General features: G+C 44.5%; 1 protein-coding gene across 2 annotated transcripts in view; it reads left to right on the top strand.

Moving 5' to 3' along the window:
* Positions 1–2,723: 2,723 nt before the first annotated feature.
* LOC147880735 (uncharacterized protein C16C9.01c-like) overlaps positions 2,724–23,177 on the top strand; it is a 137,186-nt gene continuing 116,732 nt past the window's right edge. For both annotated transcript variants that reach the window (XM_087371021.1, XM_087371020.1), the window contains exons 1-2: positions 2,724–2,928; positions 20,087–20,132. In XM_087371021.1, coding sequence (XP_087227147.1) covers positions 2,844–2,928; positions 20,087–20,132 — 131 coding nt within the window. In that variant the 5' untranslated portion in view covers positions 2,724–2,843. The remainder of the gene's footprint in view (positions 2,929–20,086; positions 20,133–23,177) is intronic.

The raw sequence follows: 23,177 nt of genomic DNA, 5'->3' as shown, positions 1-23,177 counted from the left end.
ACACATTACCACATCATTGCCCTTGCAAAGTTCTTGATTCTTGTTAAGATTTTTTCGGTTACGTTACACCTCTTCTCCTTACTACGGCTTCGACCTCACCCCCTATTTTTTAGTTTGCCCTACACTTGTGATCACTAAAACTCCCTAAGCCTAACCTAAACTATGAAACCCCTAAAACCTTCTTTTCTTCAACTCTTAACCTAAACAACTAAGCCTCCTTTTCCACCCCTGGCTTCACCACCTAGAACCATGGATGTTGTAGCACAATAAGCCTCCTTATGGTAACGTTTACCTCTTGGCCGTTGCCTTGGCTTGTACATGACTATGTTAAGAGTTTGGATCCCTTATTTATCTACTTCTTCACCTCCTCAAGAACTCTCACTTCGACTAGATGTTCCGCTTTATTGCTTCCTTGCTCTACTTGCTTGTTCCCTTACTTAATTTTCTTCGCCAACCTCACCTTTTCGAACCTACATGATTCCTTGGCTAGTTTTTTCTCACAAAGTTATTCTCTTCGGCTCAAGATATTCGACCAGAGTCTTGGTGTATCTATCCCTTTCTCGCTTTTTGACCTCCCTTGCACTTCTTTGTCTCTAAAACTCGACTGGTATTTACTCCACGATTTCCACAAAGCTCAGTTCTCGCTTTTCCTTCACTTGTTGTGGGCTGCACCTCCTTGCCAACCTTTGTGTTTCTTACTTCTCTGGTTTTGCTCAAGGTGTCGCTCCTCTATCAACTCTTCCTTGGTAGCTTCGCCATTGCTTTTAGTCACCTTGTTTTGCCACCTTGTTGACTTCCGTCATCTCGTTTATCCCTTGCTCACATAGTTTCAACTCCTTGAACCTCTTTATGGTGTCTTGGGGTACTGTGCAGCTGTTGTCCTCCCCTTACAAAGTTCACGTTCTATCTTCCTTTGACATATTGCTTCATTTGTGAAACTTGCGTTGAATGAGCTTAGTTAAAGCTCTCACCTCCATTATGTCTTTCAGGAGAAATGAAAGCTTTCCAAATTTCCTTTCCACCTGTTCACATTTGCCACATCCTTGACCGATCTGAATGAAGCTATTGCCTCATACCAGTAGGTATCGTGGTTGAGTGTAGAGTCCTATGGTGGTTAATCTTATTCCTTTGGTGGATGTTGAGCTACTTCCTTGTCAGGCTCTTCTTCATAAGGTCCCTCTAGGTTGGAGAAGAGCATGGTCTTAAGGATGTTGTACCACTGTGTGGTACCCATATCTTCGTGTCCTCCTCCGTCGAGAGGCTGCTGTCACATGCCCCTTGTTTTGTGCTATGAGGTGGAGGGATGTGTGGTTGGGCCCATGCTTGTGTGAGTGCCAGAAACTATGGAGCTAGGGCCTATGCTAGGTGTTGTGATGGGGTGTGAGGAGGGAGGTAGTTGTGGGGTAGTTGTGGGGCAGAAAAACAAGTCCAAGTTAAGCCCATATCATCAGGATGGACTTCTGTAGGGCAGGCCACATGTGAATCATCAAACTGACTTATGCCAGTTTGAATCATGTTCTGAAGGGCTTGCAAAATATTATCGTAAAGTACCATGATGCCAATAGGGGGATATCTTTTGATTCCTCCCCTAAATACTCGATGGGAAATGAATTTGGCATCATTGCGACCGCACCCCTACATCCATTCAACTACGTTAGAGATTGCAGGGTAGGTCTTCTAGGGCGAAGGGCTTTATAAGTTCAAGTAGAGGCATAGTCATAAGGAAGTTAGCAGAGTCCTGGAGCACTCTAACCCATGCCATGAAATTATATACAATGGGCATAGTAAGAGGCATAGTCATAAGGAAGTTAGCAGAGTCCTGGAGCACTCTAACCCATGCCATGAAATTATATACAATGGCCATAGTAGAGGCATAGTCATAAGGAAGTTGGCGGAGTCCTGGAGCACTCTACCCCATGCCATGAAATTATATAAAATGGGGTGGTAATAGAGTGTTAGAATATCCATGTGAGCCTCTAAGACTAGATTTTCATGGCAGTTCGCCATAACTAAAAGTGGATGTGCTTGAAATGTTGTATTGAGGTCGTGTAGTGTGAGTGTATTTTAAAAAAGAATGCTATGCAGGAGAAGAGTTATGGCTAGTGGAAATCCTCCCCAATGAGAACACGATGCTCCAAGTAGGAAAGTAAAGAGGAAAGAATTCAACTTGTAATGAGAGGCCTATGAAAGCTCCAAGCATGGTGATTGTTTAAAGAGGCGATGTGGCTAGAAAAAGAAGACAAATTGGCATAGTCACCAAGCATGCACTAAATTATGAGCCATGGTAGATGACTTTTTGAGAGACTTTGCCATGAGTTGCCTCTCCAACTTAGCTTAGGTTGGAGGTGTCTGTTGAACTGTGCGAATGCTCCAATCTAGGTGCTTTCGTTTAATGGGCTCTCTGATTAATGAAATGGGTCTTGTTGAGCTCGTGTGAACCCAAACTTACGTATGTAAAGACACCTATATGTTTACACATGGGTGCCTACCGACACAAGTGAAGGGACGTAGGTCAATGTGGCAACTGCGTAGATGAAACTGGTTTGGATCTTTGAAAAAGGGGGCGCCACTAAGCGTGGGCAGCCAAGACCTTGCGTCCCAAACCCTGGCCCATCCCAGACCAATTGTCATGAATGAAAACGATATTTGATTGGCACCTCGAGTCTCGCAAACCAATTGTCAAGAGCAAATTTTTTTTTTTGGGGGTACTAACCACTGCCCCACATGTGATAGGCCCCCCAAACCGAGGAGGTTGGCCGTTGCTTACAGCCAACGCAAAAGACTATAGCCTTCCGCCGAAGGGCAAACTCAACGACGACAAAATAGGGCCTCTTGCACTGGCCATGGATTTCGTGACCTTCACTATCATAATCGACGACATTGTGCATCCTGATGGCCGCACCGTCATGGAGTCTCTTGGGGGTGGTGGTAGGCCCTCGAATTGTCTCTCTCTAGCTCTAAATTGTTTGTCATGACACGGATCGGCTTTCCAAAAGACTGGTAGCTGAGATCTGCCCAAGCCAATCTTAGTCACAACTTTGACATCCAAACGTCAGTATGAGCCATCAATTCTACATAAAATCAATGCTTATTTGCCATCACTTCTACATAAAATCGAAACGACTCAAACGAGAAATTTGAAATTGAAAAACCGCCAAGTAAATTTTAAGGTCTCGTAGCTCATTACACTAACACATAGTTCACGGAGTAGAGTCTCTTGAATTTCCTAGGAATGTCCACAGCTCAACGGGTCAGTAATGGAGTGTCCAATTGTCTCACATCCTTTACTTGACAATTTGAAAGTCGCTCTCGTTTATTTGGGTGATGGGATGATGGTTAATATGGGCGATCTGTCAAGGTTCCGTTATTCTGTGACGATAAGCAAATAATCACGAAGACCTATGCACTTCAGTCGATCATTCACCCATTCTTAAGAAAGGAAGAGGGGGAGTTCGACACGCAGTGAGACATGGTGATTTGTTTATATGCTATGTGGGTCAACAACTGCAGGACCAACATGGCAAAAGGAAAACAGATAATCGAAGGGATCAGAGTTTGATCTCGTATCCATCTTCATCTCTCATGGTTTTTTACTCCATTATGACTACCTCTGCTGGAAATAAAGCTTGCATAAATCAAAACGTATTACTTGGCTGGTTATGCAAGTTTCAGTTTGACAAGGAAGATCAACCGAAGATCCAAAATGCATAGCATTTTGTTGGACTCAGCCACAGTGTGATGAGAGAGAGAGAGAGAGACAGAGAGAGAGAGAGAGAGAGATGTATATCCGTGGAAGGCCTCGTGGGCCTATGGGACAAGGTGCAAAGTACACCAAAAAGGATGATCTCATGCAAGCCTTAGTGGGTTGGAGCAAAGGGCGCTCTAAGGCCCTTGTTGAGTGCTAAGATTGCTAGACTGATAAACTGAAAAACTAATAACTCTACAAAAGCTCAATAGCTTCAGCAAAATCAGATATAACTCAGAGACTAGCAGCTATTCGAGAGCATGAGTATGCTAAGAGTAGAGACTCAGGCTCAGGCTCAGAAGCCAAAGCCCGACATCGTGGTTGTTCATTTGTGAGCGGCAAAAATGTCTCGGATCTGCATTTTTCGGGCTGTTTGATGCTGTGGTTGCATAGGGGGACATGGTCTCCTTGATCTCTGAACCTGTTGGGCTATGTTCAGAGTGATCCCTCGTCTTTGGCGGTCTCCCTTGAGGAAAGCTGTGATAGGACGAACCTCAATAGAGTGTGCTCTGGTCACTCTCTGTGCTACAAGTGGTCTTTGCGTCCCTCAATAATCCAGGCTGTCCACATGTCAGCTATCTTCTCCACCTCCATCTCGTTGTTCTTGGAGCTGACTCAAATGCATAGAAGTCTTGTGACGTGTTGCTATGCTCTATTAGCCTCTTCGTCTGGTGGTATGATCGCCTCCTATTGCTTTCTAATTTGTCGTAGTAGGGTCTCCTTGTGTCGACGCATCTCAAGTAGATACAGGCCAATGCAGACTTGGTCCCTGATGGGATGAAACACACATCTGTCCAATGGCAATCCTCAGTGCATGTGAGACTCCTCTGTCCTTGAGATATTGGGGTTTGATAATGAATCCCTTCTCCGATACTCTTAGGAAGTGATCGTGGTAGAACTGGGACTAGGTGGGGAGCTCTTGGTCCCCCTCCCCAAGTCCGAGATGTATGGAGTTGAAGGAGATCTAGCCGTATGATATGGTTGATCTCATCTCGCGGGGTCGACTCAGAGGGTGCGTCCATGCTGTACAGAAAAGGGGGGAGCCTATCCATCTGGATACTGTTGGAACAAATCGATGTAATGGGATCATACCAAGGGTCATAAGGTCTATGGTTGTGAGTGTGATCACATGAGTGAGTGTGTGAACACGTGTGTGTAGGTGTGCCTGATTAGGTGCGACTGATGATGTGTCAGTCAGTAGGTGTGATTGATTGAATGTAGGAGTGTGGTGTGTGATTGAGAGATTCTAGGAGACATTGGTGGTCTTCCTGATTGAGATGATCGTGGATCTAGATTCCACCTACTCATGGGCAAAGAGAGATTACCTGGATGTGTGGATCTGGGACAGATCTGGAGCATTCATGGTTGGTGGGGTATCCCAAGGATGAAAGGCTGCATCAGGAGCAGCTCATGTGCAGGAAGATGGCGAGGACACAATGTCTTGGATCAGGCCTGGCATGAGGCACTGAGTGGACTGCAGCAAGACCCTATGAAAGGCACAATGACATCAGCAATGTACGGAACAGTACGGTGCTGCATACGAGTGGCGCAGCAGAGGCGGGACAGACCAGCACATGGGTCGGCCAGGAGAGAGGCTGGTTGGGCTGCTTTGAGGCAGCCAACCAGGCCTTATATAGGGCTGACCTAGGGGCTGGGCCCTTGCCTTGATTGGAGGGCCAAAAGCCCTAAAAGTATGGGCCATAAAGGCCTAGTTTTGTGAGCCCTTAAAGGGCTGTTTTGGGGCAGACTGGTCAGCCCAAACAGACCAGCGAGTTGGCCCATTTAAGGCTGGCTGGTCGGTTTTCTCAGCAGGCCTTAGGGCCTATAAAAGGAGAGGCTTGTGGCCTCATTTTACATCCAGCAAGTCAGCAGACAGAGGAGCAGCAGGAGCAGCAGAAGCCTGATCTTTGGGCCTACATCCAGGAGGCAAAGCAGGACCAGAGTTGCTGCAGACTGAGCTCACTTGGGGCTGAGCCTAGGCTGTCTACTAGGGCAGCAAGGTGCTGAGATCTTTGGACGGAAAGTCTACTTACGCTCGAGGTGGAGCACGCGGGCTCAAGTCTAGAGATATCCAGCAGATAGGAGGAGGACCTTGTGGTAAGATCAGAGGACCACACCATTGGTGGGACTCTGGATCTATCTCTTTTTTATTGTGTCCATAGTTTTGGACGGAAATATATATTTTGGTGGTTTCTCTATCTGGCTGGTTCATTGTCTATTGATGAGTTTGCACATCTATTGAATGCACATAAGTAAAGAAATTTGTGATTCCACACCCACACCGCACACTGTGTGAGCTCCTGGGCATTACTATAAGTCTTCCACTGCGTGTACCCTCTGTTGGGTATTTTCTAACATGGTATCAGAGCCCAAGTAGGAGGCTCACAGGTGTGGGAGCTTGAAGGCAGGGACCTTGCTGAAGGACCGCACCTTTATGTTGGGGATGACGGTGATGACTTTGTGAAGAAGAAGAGGCGCCATCCTTGGAGGAGTGCTTCTGTTGGAATCCAGCATACGATTTCTGAGACTTCTGGGGATCTTGAGACTGTCGCTGACCTTGATGACCCGAGTTTTTTCGAAACCTGGTGTGATCTTGAGGGCGAGCACCTTTGGCCATAGTAGAGTTCTGTGTGCGATTAGCACTCTGCTTCCCTGTGTTTTGGAAATCTGTAATGCGCTCTGCATAAGCAATAGCGCCAGCTGTGTTGGTGATGTTTGCTTTAACGACATCAATGCGTAACGAGGGATTTAGGCCTGAGATGAAAGCATGAAGGCGATCATCCTCAGTTAAACCATCAATCTCCAGCACCAATGTGGTGAACTGAGAGATGTAGGAAGACAGGGAGCCCGTTTGCTCCAACTGTCGGAGTTTTGAACGTGCTTGGAAGTCCGCATTGGCAGGTATGAACTGCTTACGGAGCACGTGTTCAAAACGTTCCCATGTTAACACACTTTTGCCGTCCTTTAAGCGTCTTTGCCACCATAGAAAAGCTGTATCCTTGAGGAGGGAGGCTGCCAAGGGAATCTTTTTGCCTTCAGTGAGGTCAACAGTATCAAAATATATGCGCATTTTTGCGAGCCATTGGTCAACTGTTCGGCGATTGCGTTGACCAGTGTAGGCTTCCGAAAGTTTGATGTCAAGTCTTTTAGTTTTGGAAGCTTGAAGTAAACGGTAGAGGGCACGTAGTTCAGTGTTTTCTACCTCTGGTGGGAATGAATCTGCATAGTCGTCTGGTTGTGTCACGTCATCCTCTGTATGTGTGGTACTGCGAGAATCTTGAAGTTGTTGAACTTTCTGGAGCAAGTCGGAGATGCTGTCCTGAAGCTGGGAAATTTGAAGTTGCAGTAGTGTTTCGCCTTGTACGTTGACTTCAGGGGTCTTTTTTGGACTTGAGTCTTTGATCTCTGGAGAGGCTTCACGCGAGCGTTGCGACATATCGGAGATCCCTGTGAGAAAAGCACGAACTTGTGCTCTAGTTTGTACCATTCCTGGAAGAGGATTCGGGCTGCTCCCTGAGGTTGCTCATGTTGGAGGGGGCAGGTGAGGCAGGATGGAACCACCCGTGGAAGTTTGGTAAAGGAGGTCCTGTCTGAGGTAACACTGGTGATGCCGAAAGTGGTGTTACTGCTCGTGAGAGGACAGGAGTAGGTTGCAGAGTCCACGGATCTGAGAAGGGATAAGGAGCTGCTGTTGGAAGTGGAGGATATCCAGGAGGAGTGCCTTTGGAGTGTAAATAGTGTCGTGGGAAAGGTACAACCTGGATAGGAGGATATCTGGGATCCATCCATTTGTTTCTCTCTTATATAGAGAGTGAAGAGTCACACATGAAAAAGTGTGTACTCCAAAGTGTATGTGCATGAAGAGGTGTGTACCCCTTGTGAAGGGTGTGACCCTTGATGAGAGGGTACATTACAATAGGAATGTCTCTTCAATAGAATGTCTCTTGTGAAGGGTTGTGCCTCATAGGAAGTGTCCTGTCGAAAGGGCAAGGGTTGTGCCTCATAGGAAGTGTCCCGTCGAAAGGGCATACCCTTCCACAAGTGTCCATTCATCAAACCATCCATAAATCTAGATATAGAGAAAGGAATACGTCGCAGATTGTGACAAACTGCTATATCTGGCAGAGATTATCTCAATTGGCAATGTTCTAGTGCTCAAGTTTTTCAGTTATATGTCAGTATTCTTTGGTCTTTTGCTTTGTTGAGCATTTGAAGAAGTTTTGAGCAACATTTTATGCCATCTTTGAGGTCCTATCTGCAGTTTTGACAGTATTTCCATGCATACATAGTCAAAGGACTTAGTCAAAGTCAATATTCTCTTCAAGGGTTGATTGTTAGAGCTGTACTCTCTATATATTGACTGTGGAAGACTTGTTTGAATGATATGGAAGTCATTTATATTCATGTATACGGGGATGATATGCTCTATGCATACAATAAGGAAAATTTGAGGATAATTATGTATGGCTTCATGTTTCATACACTATGCTATGCAACATTGAGATTCATGCTTTGTCTATGCAAGCATATGAAGGATGTCTTGATGGTACTCAAGTCCAATGAAGTGATATTCCTATGCAAAGGTATGAGTTGCAGTATGTTGGCTCCTATTTATACTTGTTATGATGCATATGTTATGCATATTGATGCTCATATGATGGATACTCTTCATAGGTTCTCTGCCTTGGCTTTGCCTAAAATGCATGTAAGGTGAAAGGTTATGTGCTTCACTTGAGTAGTGATTTGATGAGCATAGATCTGAAGATCAAGGAGACATTATGTGCCTCAATGGTGATATACTAGCTATACTAGCTAGTGATTCTTTTATGGAGATATGTTCTTGGATGCATGAAAAGAAGATTATGAAGTACAATACATCAGAAGGTCTGGTGATCAAAGGACATGCTGAAGACATGATGATGATCAAGTTTGATACTCCAGGTTCTCTTGAAAAGGACAAGAGAGGCATCCCCAAAGGATACCTTTTAACTTCAATAAATTAATGAAGACATTCCACATTAGGTTTAGGGTTTGTGTGTGGTCAATAAGGTTCTCTGCCATGGGTAGTCCCCCTTAAATGATTGTGAGTCTTATGTTTTACCTTGTTGGATCTAAGGGTATTCCCATGTATAGTCATTGTCCATTCTTCCAATTGTAAACCAATAGCCAAATTCGGAGTGAGATCATATTGGAGCAAGGGTGTCCAAATGAGTCTACTGCCGATGCAACCGGAGTGAGTCCAGGTTGTGGATCAGGTGTGTTGCCACTAGAGATGGGCAAGCCATGAGGTTCCCATGGACTACTGCCAGGGGTGAGGTCATCAATTTGTGGGGGGGTACGTTGGGACAAATTGATGTAATGGGATCATACTAAGGGTCATAAGGTCTATGGTTGTGAGTGTGATTACGAGTGAGTGTGTGAACACGTGTGTGTCGGTGTGCCTGATTAGGCGTGACTGATGATGTGTTAGTAAGTAGGTGTGATTGAGTGAATATAGGAGTGTGGTGTGTGATTGAGAAATTCTAGGAGACATTGGTGGTCTTCCTGATTGAGATGATTGTGGATCTAGATTCCACCTACTCATGGGAAGTTGCCTATATGTACTCCATTCTATGAATGAATCAGTTGCCATTGCCTTCATACTTGTGCCATTGTCTCTACCTCTTCTAACTTGTCATCATGCTTCCATGCTTGCACCAATAGATACCGTGCCTGGTAAACCATGTGGATATCCATGCATACCATGTGTCTGCTCCACTCTTTGTTAGTCGTCTGGATGACTCCAAGGTCAGTCTCGGTAATCTCCATCGAGGCAAGTCCCAAACTCTGTGGATGAATGTTACTGTCTGAAAGATGGCATCAATCTGTAGGGGAGTCATGGCGAACTCTGCTTGTACTATCTCATGTGGAATTGAGGGCCTACTTCGAATCATCCTGGACCCCATAGTCACCTGTAGCAGCTCAAATTTCCTCTCAGCGGAAGGGCTGCAGAGACACCTGGAGGCCCTAGAGATGTTTTGCGTAGAGAGAGACTTGACAGTCAACCTTGGGAAGACTAAAGTTATGGTCTTCAACACCTCACATGCAATGACTCGTCGACCCAGCTTCACCTATCATGATGAGCCAGTGGAGATAGTGCAATCCTACACATATCTGGGAGCAGTCGTCACAGGACCCCTTTTCACAGTGACCCATTCATGGCTCTTCAACACACTAGTGCGACCGACGGCCGTGTATGCAGCGCCCTTTTGGAGGTGTGATTTACCGAAGACGTATGAGGACTATGTCATCAGCATATAGCAATATCTATATCATGAGGTCACCCAATAGTGAACCCTTGCCTCCTAGGCAATCTTTGAAAGATGTGATCTCATTGATGTAGAGTCCGAAGAGGATCGATGAGAGTGGACAGCCCTGCTTCACTCCAATCGTGCTCTCGACCAAGTCCAATAGACCGCCTGGTGCACATACTCTGCCTCTAACTGACTCATATACGCTCTATCTTTCGATACCCAATAGGATCTATGGGAAGATCTAGATGAAGTAAGCATATTAATATCTTGTTGGAGCTGTAAATAATTGTGCCATATTTAAGATTTGTTGAAAATGGGGAGAGGGTGAGAGACACTCAATCACAGGTTAGAAACAAGAGCTGAGGCACGAACTGATGTTGATAGATTGTGTTATCACAGCAAGTACATAGCCTCTTTTATAGGCTGGGCAAGCCTTATCTTCCCACACTGACACCTCATAGATGAGGTCACACACAAGAGAATCTAGATCCTATAATCTAGGGGAGGAATCACACCTACCACATGAGGTGGCACAAGTTGCCTCAAGACTCTTTACGCTCACACAACTATAGGACACTCCTAGGACTCTAGGACCACACACACTAGGACTCCGATTCCAACAAACCCCCCTTCGGAGCTAGGGTGAGAAACTATGACATCATCCAGACTGTGCATCCCAGGCAATCTTAGAGGCTAACAGCTGAGCATAATTCAGAGGTTGAACCAAGCACTCTCATGGCTTAGGTGTCAACGTGATCAGAGACTCAAATCTGAGCATGGATGCATGACCAACTCATAGGTCTAGGGAGTACACCAACATCCTGGAACTCGGCCAGGCCTGATAAAGGAAAGACATAATAACCCCCCTGTCTCCTAACTGGGTACATGGAAATAAGTGGAGCCTTTTATAGGACAAGGCACGCAAAATGACAAATTATTACATCATTTTAGGGGGACTGCCCAAGGCAGAGTACCTAACACACATGACTCTAGAAAGCCCACTCTTCATCTATCACCTCATGGAGGGATAGACCAGAAACAGCAATAGTGCAGGCTTGTTCCTCAGGTCCAGAAGGTGTAGCTTCATTGTCTTCGTCCTCGCTTTGCTCCGCAACCAGATTGGCATGTTCTTTGGCTTGGACCTTTGCCATCTTCTTGAAGCAACGATCTACCTGAGAGAGATTTCAGATCGTGGACATGGATCCCAAAACAATAAGCGAAATGTTGTTGGAGAACTCCCACGACATTGTTGAAATGAACTCAGTGGTTGAACAGAAACGTATCATACACACGATCTGACGATGACGAAGACCCAGTTGATGATGTAGCATAATCAGGTCTTATATTTCAATACTCAGAACGATGATAGAATAGATAGAGAGTTTTTAGTCGGATTTTCCAAGCAGGCAAAGAACTTTGCTACGAATCATAGCGATGGCAAGGCAGCTAATTATATCTGACTGACGCATGAATCTCTGCCGCATATTTAAGCCATCAGTATCGGTTCAAACCACCGCCAAACCTCCACAAAAAGCCTCGCGTTGCAGTCTTCAGCGACTGTAGCTTCTGCGTTGACGGAAGAACTTGAGAAGGTAATTTTTCCTGGAATAGCGTGAATTAGTCCGATAATCAGGCAGGCTCCATCGCGAGGACGAGCTTTCATCAACTAAGACAAGCGAGGCAAACGATCGCAAACGTATTTCAACAGGAAGAGAGGAGAGCTGAGAGGCAGCAGTAGCAATGGGCAGAACTGGAACGGCCTGCTGGTCAGCAACGTGGAGATGGCGACGTGCGAATCGATGGCCACAGCCAGCTTCATGCTCGCCGCGTGACTTTTTGTCGCTTATCCAAGACACGTCTCCGGATCTATGCACCTTTCTCTTACATCTTGACGAGCGGTGGAGACATACGGCAATGTTATCGCAGAGACAAGGCTCAGTCAGGGAAGACCCGCTCTGATACCAACTGTTGAAAATGGGGAGAGGGTGAGAGACACTCAATCAGAGGTGAGAGACACTCAATCAGAGAACTGGAACGGCCTGCTGGTCAGCAACGTGGAGATGGCGACGTGCGAATCGATGGCCACGGCCAGCTTCATGCTCGCCGCGTGACTTTTTGTCGCTTATCCAAGACACGTCTCCGGATCTATGCACCTTTCTCTTACATCTTGACGAGCGGTGGAGACATACGGCAATGTTATCGCAGAGACAAGGCTCAGTCAGGGAAGACCCGCTCTGATACCAACTGTTGAAAATGGGGAGAGGGTGAGAGACACTCAATCAGAGGTTAGAGACAAGAGCTGAGGCACGAACTGATGTTGATAGATTGTGTTATCACAGCAAGTACATAGCCTCTTTTATAGGTTGGGCAAGCCTTATCTTCCCACACTGACACCTCATAGATGAGGTCACACACAAGAGAATCTAGATCCTATAATCTAGGGGAGGAATCACACCTACCACATGAGGTGGCACAAGTTGCCTCAAGACTCTTTACACTCACACAACTGTAGGACACTCCTAGGACTCTAGGACCACACACACTAGGACTCCGATTCCAACAAGATTATGAAACCATTGGAACAACCGTCCAATCGCAAGTTTTATGAGTCTGTGTTGGTGTCTGATGATTTCAGTTACAAAGAGCAGCTTACCATTGGTCCAAGTAATCAATGATCTGATTCATGTGTAGAAAACCTTGGTCATTGTACGTTGGGTATCTTATGCGTACATGCTCCTTTGTCTCCGCTGCCTCATGCATGTCACATAGAATGCATATCCTGAAGTCTTGGTGATCAACGCCTATGCATTCTACACGAGGTGAATTGTAGGTGTTTTGATGCCTACATGAAGCCATCCTTGCTGGGTGGAGGAAATGCGTTATAAAATGCCATTTTGCTGGTATGTGGCTGTGGGGATATTCATGTCCGTGAATGTACATCTTCCATAGATCATCTTTGGTGACCTGATCGAGCTTCAATTGTGTTAGGTGCAAGAAGATGGCATTAAGGGAGTACTCCTGTGGGGTTAGATGGTCAATCAACAGGCCATGAGTGAAACGATTTGGTGGCTAGTGGGTACAAGTACTTAAACATCTACATCAGTCATGAGCTGCATGGATGATGAGAGACTTCCATGCAAGGAATTGATGATCTGAAAGGAGGCATTTGTGTGCAGGGTTCTTGTTGCAAGAATGATGTCCATCTCTGTCCCTAAATCATGCATGAGAGCATCAAGACTTGTAGCCTCTCAAATCCAACCCACTCATCCTCTGTGAGTCTCTACAGCTCAAAAGACTAGTTTGACTAGAGAATAAAAAAGGAGGGAATTTTTGTTCACTTCTGAAATTGGGCCTGAAAACACTCTCACTCCAACCTTGCCGGTGCTGCTTGTCCTTTGGTTTGATCATGTTTGGATTGCTGGTTTCATGGTAAACTTGGGCTCTGTAAAGATGCGCCCCAAATTAACATAGGATATGAAAATCTCAACTAGCTCTCTAGAAGAGTGAATGGCTCGCGTTGAAGTTGAGGTGCCTTATTGCTGATTGGTTGCACCTAGAGCTGACATAAACTTAGTATGAAGACCTTTGTATAAATGGATGCTCAAATATGTGTGGGTGTGTGGAGATGTATGTGTGAGAGCACATATGGCCTACACCCTTTGTTGGTTACTGATGACACCCGGTGTGGATGTCATAGTAGCTACTACCTAGTCCTTGATATGCGTGATTGTAACTATAACCAGCCTATAGCATGCTAGTTTAAACCTAATTTCTCAGCCTAGACTAGCAGAAATGAGAGCAGCTAGGAGTAGATGGATAGAATCATTAAAATCCATGTGCACGATCACCAAAAGGTACTTGGAATCCATGCTGGGTTCGTGGCTAGTGAGGGGCTGCACAAGCAATAGGGTAGGATGTTAATCCTTAGTCTAGGAGTTGATGTCCCAGTTCAGCTTGGAGCAAACAAGGCCCAGCTGTCAATTAGTGCTCATTAGATTGCATTCAAGAATAGTACAGCAGGGTCCCTTATATAGGTATAGGCTTGGCCAAAAATAGCACAATACTTATGGGATAGCAACCCTAGGATGCCATGTGGCAATGTAGGCTTCCCCACTAAAATACTACTTATTTACCAAGCCATTTAGAGGCCAACTACAATAGAAAAGTAAAGTTGACCTTTGTTACAATCTGCCCTGCCCAAAGAGATTTTGCCCTTAAAATTTGCAAGGGAGCTGTAACAAGGGATTACAACCATTGTATGGAAAGAGAACATCATATCTGTGTATAGCATGTATGTTGCAGTGAGTCTAATCTCCTTCTGTTGGTAATAATGATTCACCATTGCCTAGCTACTGGATACTCCACAGCCTTTGGAACAAACTGTCATTGCTGCCCTCATAGAGCCAGGAACAGCTTCCGAAGTGACAACCATTGTGCACTGATTCATTTGAAACAACTCTGCCTCTGTCACTAGGATAGCCCGCTAAGCTCTTACCAAGTACACTTACAACTTGATTGCATCTAAATGAACAAGTCCATTTGAACATCCTCTCCAATTTCTTTGAATCTCTATCTGCTGGATCATCATGGATCTCAGATATTTTTCTTGGATGTATCAAGGCACATTGAGAAAATGTCCCATGTCCACCTGCCTCCATTGTCGTTTCTGTTCCAGCAGATGTGCTGCGTGGAAGTTTTGACAATAAAGGTACATGAACCGTTTGATGATGAATAAACAGGCAATTCTTAGAGCTCAGCACTTGAAAATTGAAGAACATGAGAGGAAAATCAACCATATCTCAAACGGAACACAGAAGGGTTCCCTAATGCTGCATACACATCTCCTGCAGTGATATTGAGCATCACAAATGCTTCCATAACTGCATCATGAACACGTCGACATTCAGTGTCCTCCACATTCTGCCATGATGTTGCAATGGTTGGCACAGTACTAGTCTAAAAAAAAATTGGGTGAGGCACTGATTACACAACTTAGAAATAGTAACCAAATCCTCGTCTTTCCTGTGACCGTCTTCTCAAAAATCTTTTGCATCTTCCACATCTAAGTTCTTCAAGGATCCCTTTCTAGTTGTGAGTATCCCTCATCTTTCTGTTGACAAATCGTGTTATAATCACAGTTTTCTGATCCTTCCCAATGCACACACTTCCGGCATCATTAGAATCCTTCTTAGCAAGAGCGTGAGGCACATTGCTCGATAGGTCTGAATTCTGGTAGTGCTTTATTGAGGACTGCTAAACAGATTTTGGTTCCTTCAATCTGTCAAGCTCCCTGAGAAACAACAGCTGTGAGGGGAATTCGTTCCTTACATGTGGAGGGATAACTATTTCTCCCAGCTGGAGGATCAAGGAGTAACACTATTTCTGGAGGATCAAGGAGTAACACTATTTCTAGTGCCACCACAATTTCTAGACCAAACACTTGATCTCGTGGTGATCGGATGCATCAGTTGGTTGTGAGCTATCATGAAACCTGTAGAGCTAGAATTCGATTCAGAATTGAAGAATGCTTGGCCTTGATTTGGCACACCATCGTGCAATTGAATTCTGTTAGACTTGATGACACAACAATGTTTGTCCTTGATTTGGCACACCATTTTGCAATTGAATTCTGTCTAGACTTGACAACACCACAATTCAGGACCATGCTGGCTTTGCTTATCCAGAGTTTTGGAGTCTTGGCCTTCTCCCACAAAATAGTCAGCTTCGCCCAAAAGAAGCCAGGTAGGCTGTATCCAAGTTGAAACCTTGTTTTGAAAATCCTCAGACCTTTCCATAAAGTCCAACTTTAAGATTGGAACAGGGAAATGATGTCCCCAGACTATCACATCTTTCAATCACACCTAAAAGCCTCTTGCTATCAAGGGTAAACTTGAGCTGGTACGAGTTTGCATCATTCTCCAATGGGTAGGGCATCTGTATTCTTCTCTCAGCAAGATCAGTAGCCATCATTGCATACACATCAGTTGTGCCACCAGTAAGTGAATTTAAAGTGAGAGAATGGACTGGTAATCACCATTAGTTGTGGAGCTGCACAAGACAGGACCCACCTGGGTCAAATGGGAAAGAGGACTCTGAATCGTCAGAAGCCCCATCATAAGCAAGTACTGGAAGTATAACCTATTTAGATTATATGCCAGTTTTGCAAGCTTAGCAAGGATATACTTTCAAGATTGTGAGCTGCATCAATTGCTCCTTTACTGCACTTAGACCCTCAGCTCCAATTGTCAGATACTGATCCACAAGGCTCACCTTTCCTCATTTGCAGATCTGGTAGTAAGTCATCATATGTACAACCCTTGTCATGGGTTCCTTCAAGTTCAGGATATGACCATGGTCCAATAGTGCCTCCTTCACTAGTTGCAAATCCTTTGAGCTGCCTGCCCTATTGGCTTGCCCTGATGCCAGACTCACATCATTACTGACAATTTCTGATTGCCTTGTATCATCCTATTAGCTTGACAGGTCTTTTCACAGTGCTCTGCTTGTTGATCAGTAAATAAGCCTGGCTGGCCCCTAGAGATCTTGCAGTTTATGTGGCTCAGATGAACAATGCAACCTTTCGCATACCCAAATCCTTTTGATGATCCTTCTCCAACCAGCCTAAGTTCTGGTTTCCCTGAATCTGAAAAGCTTGCTCTATCTGGAACATGGGCATCTGATATATTAGTAGAACACCCACACCCTTTTATGCCATGTTGCTCTTCCATAGCACTTAGTCAGTGCTGCTGCTGGAGAAGTGCTATAAAGCATGGGCTTGGAACTGAAGCACTACCATGAGATATAAGGCAAGGTTGAGGACGAGAATGCTGTGAAGCATTAAGCCTTGCTGCTCAGAGAACACACCAGGGACAGGGATCAGTTTTGCTTGTGTTGCAAGCCAAAGAGCTTTCATTATTTTGTATCACAAGTTTCATTGGTAAACTTGGATTGTACAACTTCCCACTCTCAGCAATGATGTCAGCATCAAAATCTGAGTGATCCACACTGGCCTGTTGGCTTTTTCCCTTGTTGGACCTGGCTCCTTTTGAGCTGATCAAGCCTTCTGTTCATGGTAGCAAAGGAGATCTACATTCTTAAATCATTGGCCCTAATCTCCTTTGTCATCTCTTTGAGTACCTGTAATATAAGGTCTAGACACCCATTAGTATTCTGCTACTGGGCATGAGTTGCTTGGACATTTGATGTACCATCAGTGATCTCCTGTCTGCAATTGCCAGGGGTGCCAACATTTTCAATGCCATCATCCTGGACCCGCTCACTACAGCCAATGCCCAATCTGGTAGAATCCATTACAGCATCATCCTCTGGAATGGGATCATGGTCCCGCATCTAATGCTTCCTATTGTGGCTTCTAGGCATGATGTGATCCAAATCAATTCCTGTCAGAATTCTGTCGGAGGTATAGTTCAGTGTCTAACAGTGGATTTACTGCCAAGCCTGTTAAAACAGTCTGCTCACTGTGGAGACTTGAAAACACTATTTGAACAGGGATTTACTGCCAGATCCTCTATAGAAGTTGGGATTGGAGACTATTCTTGGTGCAGCTTAAGCGTGATGGACCTGCAAGTGCGTTGACGGAGGATTGTGGATTTGGTTCTCATGCACCGGTGGTCTCCTACCAAAAGACTATTCGATTCAGTGAATGAAGGTGTCGACGTGAATCAAGAACGGTTGATAGGATTCACGCGTTTTGTTCTTGCTGAAAGAGCCAATCGTGGAGATTGAGTTTGACTTGGTGTCAACCTCTTTGAGAGGTGACATATTCGGATCTATTCTAGGGTTTCCATGATCATAGGGCTCCTGAGTGTTGCTAGGACACTTTCTTGCAACAAATTTTGAAAAGCCCTAAATTTTCAAAAACTCTATTTTTTGTGAGAAATCCTAAAAGTGCAGAAACCCTAATTTTACTTCTACCAGTTTAGTGTAAAGGATTAGACACTGACACTAGTCCATATCAGTGTTAAGACCTTCCTAGAGCATAATCTCTCACATTTGAGGATCTACTCCAACTTAGGTGACTCTCCACCTACCATTTTGAGAGTAATGGAGTAATAGCCCTTGCTAGCTGCCCCCATGGCCAACATCGACATATCTTCAGGGGCATTCTCACCATAAACTTCATGGACTGGGAGATGTGCACATTTGTATTCTTTTATTGATTCTCTATCCTTGCTATGCATAAAATGAATATATTTTCTATTTTATATATGGATTCCATAAAGGTTCTCAGCCTTGGATAGTCCTTCTAAAAAGATGTTTTGCTATCTATGGTGTGTGGCTCCATGTCACCCTTTTTTGGAGCCAGGAGGGGGATGTATTATGGGAGCCATGTATGCTTTGATAGGGTCTTTTTATCAGGCCTGGCCGAGTTCCACGATGTTGTTGTATTCCTAGAACTATGAGCTGGTCATGTAGCCATGCTAAGACATGAGCCTCTGAGTCATGTTGAGTGTCAAGCCATGAGAGTGCTTGGATCAACTTCTGAACACGCTTAGACTTTAGCCTCTGAGTTACATAGGGTGCACAGATTAGTAGCCCGTCATTGTCATGTTGTGTTCTTGGTTCCATTACAGTAGTCCCTCACCTTTCCTTCATGGGGGGGTGTTAGAACATGAGGTCAAGTTGAGTGTGTTTTAGTGTGTTCTACTAGGAGTTCTAGTAGAGTATGTGCGAGTGCCACATGTCATATTGGGAGCCATCCCATATACATTTGTGCACTCTAGTGTGTGTGCCTATCCTATAAAGGCTTGTACTTGTCACTTGTCAAATCATTCAATCTAATCAAGTCTACAAGCACTTTGGTCTACATGTGTGTACTTTCTTTTGGTTCATGCTCTTTCATTATGTCTTTCATACTTTCTCGTTGTTTCATTTGCTTCCGCCCTCCATAGCTCTTTTCCCTTCCTACCCTACCTCCTCTCCCTACTCCACTATGTTCCTTCATGGAGGGTCTTTGAGATCAAGGAAGGACATTTAGAAGCTAGACTGAAAACCAAGGTGGGACAAATGCATATCTATTTAAAATCTTTTTCATGTATTATGTCTCTTTTAGAGTATTGGAGGTTATTAATGAATTTTCAGCTCCGCTGGATCTCCCATCACATCGGAAGATACACAACATATTCCATGTCAGTTTGATCAAATCCTATGTTGGAGATATTCCTCATGGTCCGCCGGTCTATGTTTGCACAGCAAGAAATGATGCCAGAGTTTCCTTCCTGAAGAGAGAGCTATCTCATACGCATATGGATGAGGGATGGAGGATAATAAGAATTTTTGGTTCTAGAACAAATAATCTTCCAGGACTTCCATCACAAGAAGACGAGGACAAGCTACAAAAAAGTATCCCTTGAAGTCCAAAGGATTTCCATCGATAGATGCAATGTTTCAGGAGTTTCTAGACATTCTTGATGCTTATGAGGAAGCACTTTAGTTGAGATCAACAAAATAAAAGCCAGAGGGAATGTAGGTGCATCAAAGATAGGTCTTAAAAATGTGACATGTGGCATCTAGATCTATCTGGGGATTTGGGGCTTTACAGCTTAAACAAACAAAAATTGGAAATACAAGAGTTCAGCTTTGGTAGTAGGAAATTGATTGTACCATAGCCCGATATGCTGTGTGATAAAGTTCCCAATATTGACTGGGATTAGGGGTTTAGATAGAGAGTAAGAATTTTCATGGTTGCATGCTCTAGTCTGACTCTTTTCCAATCTGGCCTCAAGTTTGAAGGTGTTGATAAGATTTACTTCAAGACGTTGGTCTTGTATCTCATTGTAATAAAGAGCCTGGATAAAAAGGGGGGGGGCGGGGCGCCTTGGACACTTAATCATGTCTTCATCTTTTCTCAAGCAAGATTGTAGATTTCAGCTCTGGTCTTCCAAATCTATGATGTAAAGAAATATTTAGCAATATTCTGGAAAGCTATCTTTTCCCTTCAACTCTAAGAGAGCACTGAAGAGGTTTTAGAGAGAGGCTCGTGGGTTTCTTTGAATTAAAAATAATTGTCGTGCTTCCTATTTTGTAGGTCCTCAAACGGCATTTGGAGCAAGGCTTTGGATAGATGATATAAGGTAATCTTCACTGTTTGTAACCTATCAAGACGTCCAAGTGTCTTTAACAGTATCACAATTTATGATTGGTCTATATTAAGGTTACGCAAAGATAATCAATTTATTGAATTGAATATTTGTCACAAATAAATTTGCTTTAATGAAAAAACTTTGAATCTCAAATGTGAATTTAATAACTACTCATTTTCTAACAACTTGATTCTTTATAAAAACAAGAAGATGTGGGAATGAACTCAAAAGGGCTTCAAGGGTGAAGGGACCTATGTACTCACAATTTTGTAACATCTTTTAAATTTAATAATTTCATGTGATAGAACAAGATAAAAAGAACCTTCCAACCACTTATTGACTAGCGTCAAAATGGAGATAGTGAAAGACCCTCGTCCATACTCATTAAAAATTTGATTGTTTGACCATATTGTGGTTGACACAAGGTCCATGCGTCTTCCAATGCCAAAATGGGGGTTGGCATATCTGTCTCTTGTAATCCTCATTAGATATCTGGAAGATCTCTTTGTGGAGCTGTCCCAAGTAGTGAGAGACTACAATACCCAAAGCAAAATCATCCATGAAGATCTTTCATTTTTTAACAAAATAAATTACAAAAAGAATTCTTCATGAATCTTTGGTCTGTGGTAGGTGCATTATGAAGACCAAATGGCATGACATAAGACATAAAATGCCAAACCAGGAGACAAATGTGGTTTTTAAGTTGTCTTAATTAGCCACTGTTATTTGGTTTACAATCAAGGAAGCAGTCCATAAAGCTATATAGCTCCTTACCTGCTATTGGATCAAAGATCTGATTGGTGAAAGAAAAGGGATAAGATTCAAGTACAATATCTTTATTTAACTTGTTGTAATCGACATTAACTCTTATTGCAATTGACTTCTTCTTTGGTACCATAAACTCTTATTGCAATCGACATAAACTCTTATTGCAATTGACTTCTTCTTTGGTTTACAATCAAGGAAGCAGTCCATAAAGCTATATAGCTCCTTACCTGCTATTGGATCAAAGATCTGATTGGTGAAAGAAAAGGGATAAGGTTCAAGTACAATATCTTTATTTAACTTGTTGTAATCGACATAAACTCTTATTGCAATTGACTTCTTCTTTGGTACCACCACGATGGGGAGCACCATTCTAATATGCTTAGAACGATGAGTTAGACTTCAAGAAGTTTAATAATCGTGCAATAATATATTTCCCAAAAAATTCTTCTCTAACTTGGCTATTGCACTGGCTTTGGATGAGCATAAAATCGTCATAGGGTGGACTCTGATTCTTCACATCCTATCAAGCACACATTGTGAGGTCATTTTGTTATTGCATATTTTCCTTCAAATTTTTGTGTATATGAACTCATGTAAAATTTCAAATGTTCACATCACTTGTGTGTGTGTGTGTGAGAGAGAGAAAGAAAGAAAGAAAGAAATTTTATTAAAGTCTTCGGGAGACCGTGAAGGTCTATGAGACTAAAGATAACTAGTACAATGAGCATAACGGTGGCGGTCTCAAAACGGTCCGGCCAACCATTTCTTCAAAAAAGTTATGAAGGACGGTGTGTCTAGTCCTGGTGTAAAAAATGTGTATCTATCTCCGGATGATACAAAAAAATGGCATAAAAAAAAATGGAGCAGAAGGGGGGAGATACAAATATATATATATGCCTGTGGTGATCGTCAGAGGCCAATCATAGAGGGCCTGTCAAATGGGAGGTCGAAAAAACCCTGCGATGGATGATTGGCCTCTGACGTCACGCTGCCTAGTCGAGCTCGGTCGTCGGGGGCGGCGGGAGGCCCTATGTTGAAGAACGAGAGCGACGGTGACCCCGGTAGGGCGTGCTGAGAGCATAGAAGGGATGTCATGGACCCGGATGTGTGAGTCTGTCTGCTGGCATAGCTGTCGTGGCTCTGGCTCTCGCTCACGTCCGCGTCGTCGGCTAGACTGAGGAGAGGTATCCTGTGACTGGAAGAAATCAGCGATGGGTCGCTGAGTGTCCTCACGCTTGTGTTGGCTGCGCATGCTGTCGTGCCTGGAGGGATGCATCTCGGTGGCGGGTCATCTCATGTAAGAAAGCGGCTAGGCACCGCTGGTCCGGGAACTGCAGCATGCGTGTGAGGGGGCCGAATCCGTCGCGGAATAGGCAGTGCTACCGGCCTCGGATGACATAATAGATAGGACATCTGAAAGCAAAGTGCTCCTCCGACTCGATCTCCTGTAGGTCGCAAAGTGGGCAGATGCGGTCCTCTCGTGGGATACCCTCTGCGCGTCCACTCTCGATCCGTAATCGGTGTGACGAAACCCTAAACTGGCCGAGTGAAATTCGGAGCGCATGCGGTAGATGAATCTGTGTATAGTCCGGGGGCGTGATGAAACCCTCCTGTGAGATTTGGAGGCAGTGTCGGTGATAGCAATCGAGCTTCACAGGAAGCTCGGGATGAAGAAACCAAGTCCTCCAGGTGTGAAGCTGGAGCAGGTCCTCTCGGATGATCTGGTTGACCTCCTGGTCAGTGGGGGAGAAAGGGGATGGTGGAGCGTCGAGGCTATACTGAAAAGGAGGCAACCGGTCCATGTCGAGGCCCAGTCGGGTGAACCAACTAGAAAGGCATCTATACCAACATCGCTGGTCCCCATCAGCGGATAAGGCCATAGAGGAGGATAGGGCTAGCCAAGGTAGGCGGAAGTGACCGTCGGAAGAGGAGCTGAAGTCCCTGACCCTGTGTAGATAAGTGATAGCCTGGAAGGCCGCATCAAGCTGTATTGGTGAGGCACCGAATTCTGCTAAGATGATCTGATGAGGTACCAATGGTTTGCTGCGGATCATCCGAGCAAACGTCAGTATCTGTAGGCACTCGACGCGTGCCCACTCTGTGTCTGAAAGGTCGACCCCCCACCATGGGCTGCCGTACATACCTGTTGGGCGGACCAAGGAATCAAAAAGAAGAGACTTGGTCCGCGGGTCCTGAAAGTGAGAGTGGTAGCACTGTCGCTCCAGTCTGGCAAGAGCGGCATAGCCTCGGCTGATCTTGGCCTGCATG

Source organism: Dipteris shenzhenensis, chromosome 32 (genome assembly GCF_047967505.1).
Source record: "Dipteris shenzhenensis isolate YYH24624 ecotype China chromosome 32, Dip_SZ_1.0, whole genome shotgun sequence".
In the NCBI taxonomy this organism is placed as follows: domain Eukaryota; kingdom Viridiplantae; phylum Streptophyta; class Polypodiopsida; order Gleicheniales; family Dipteridaceae; genus Dipteris; species Dipteris shenzhenensis.
The sequence above is the reverse complement of the archived record's forward strand: the minus strand, read 5'-3'. Positions and strand labels throughout refer to the sequence as shown.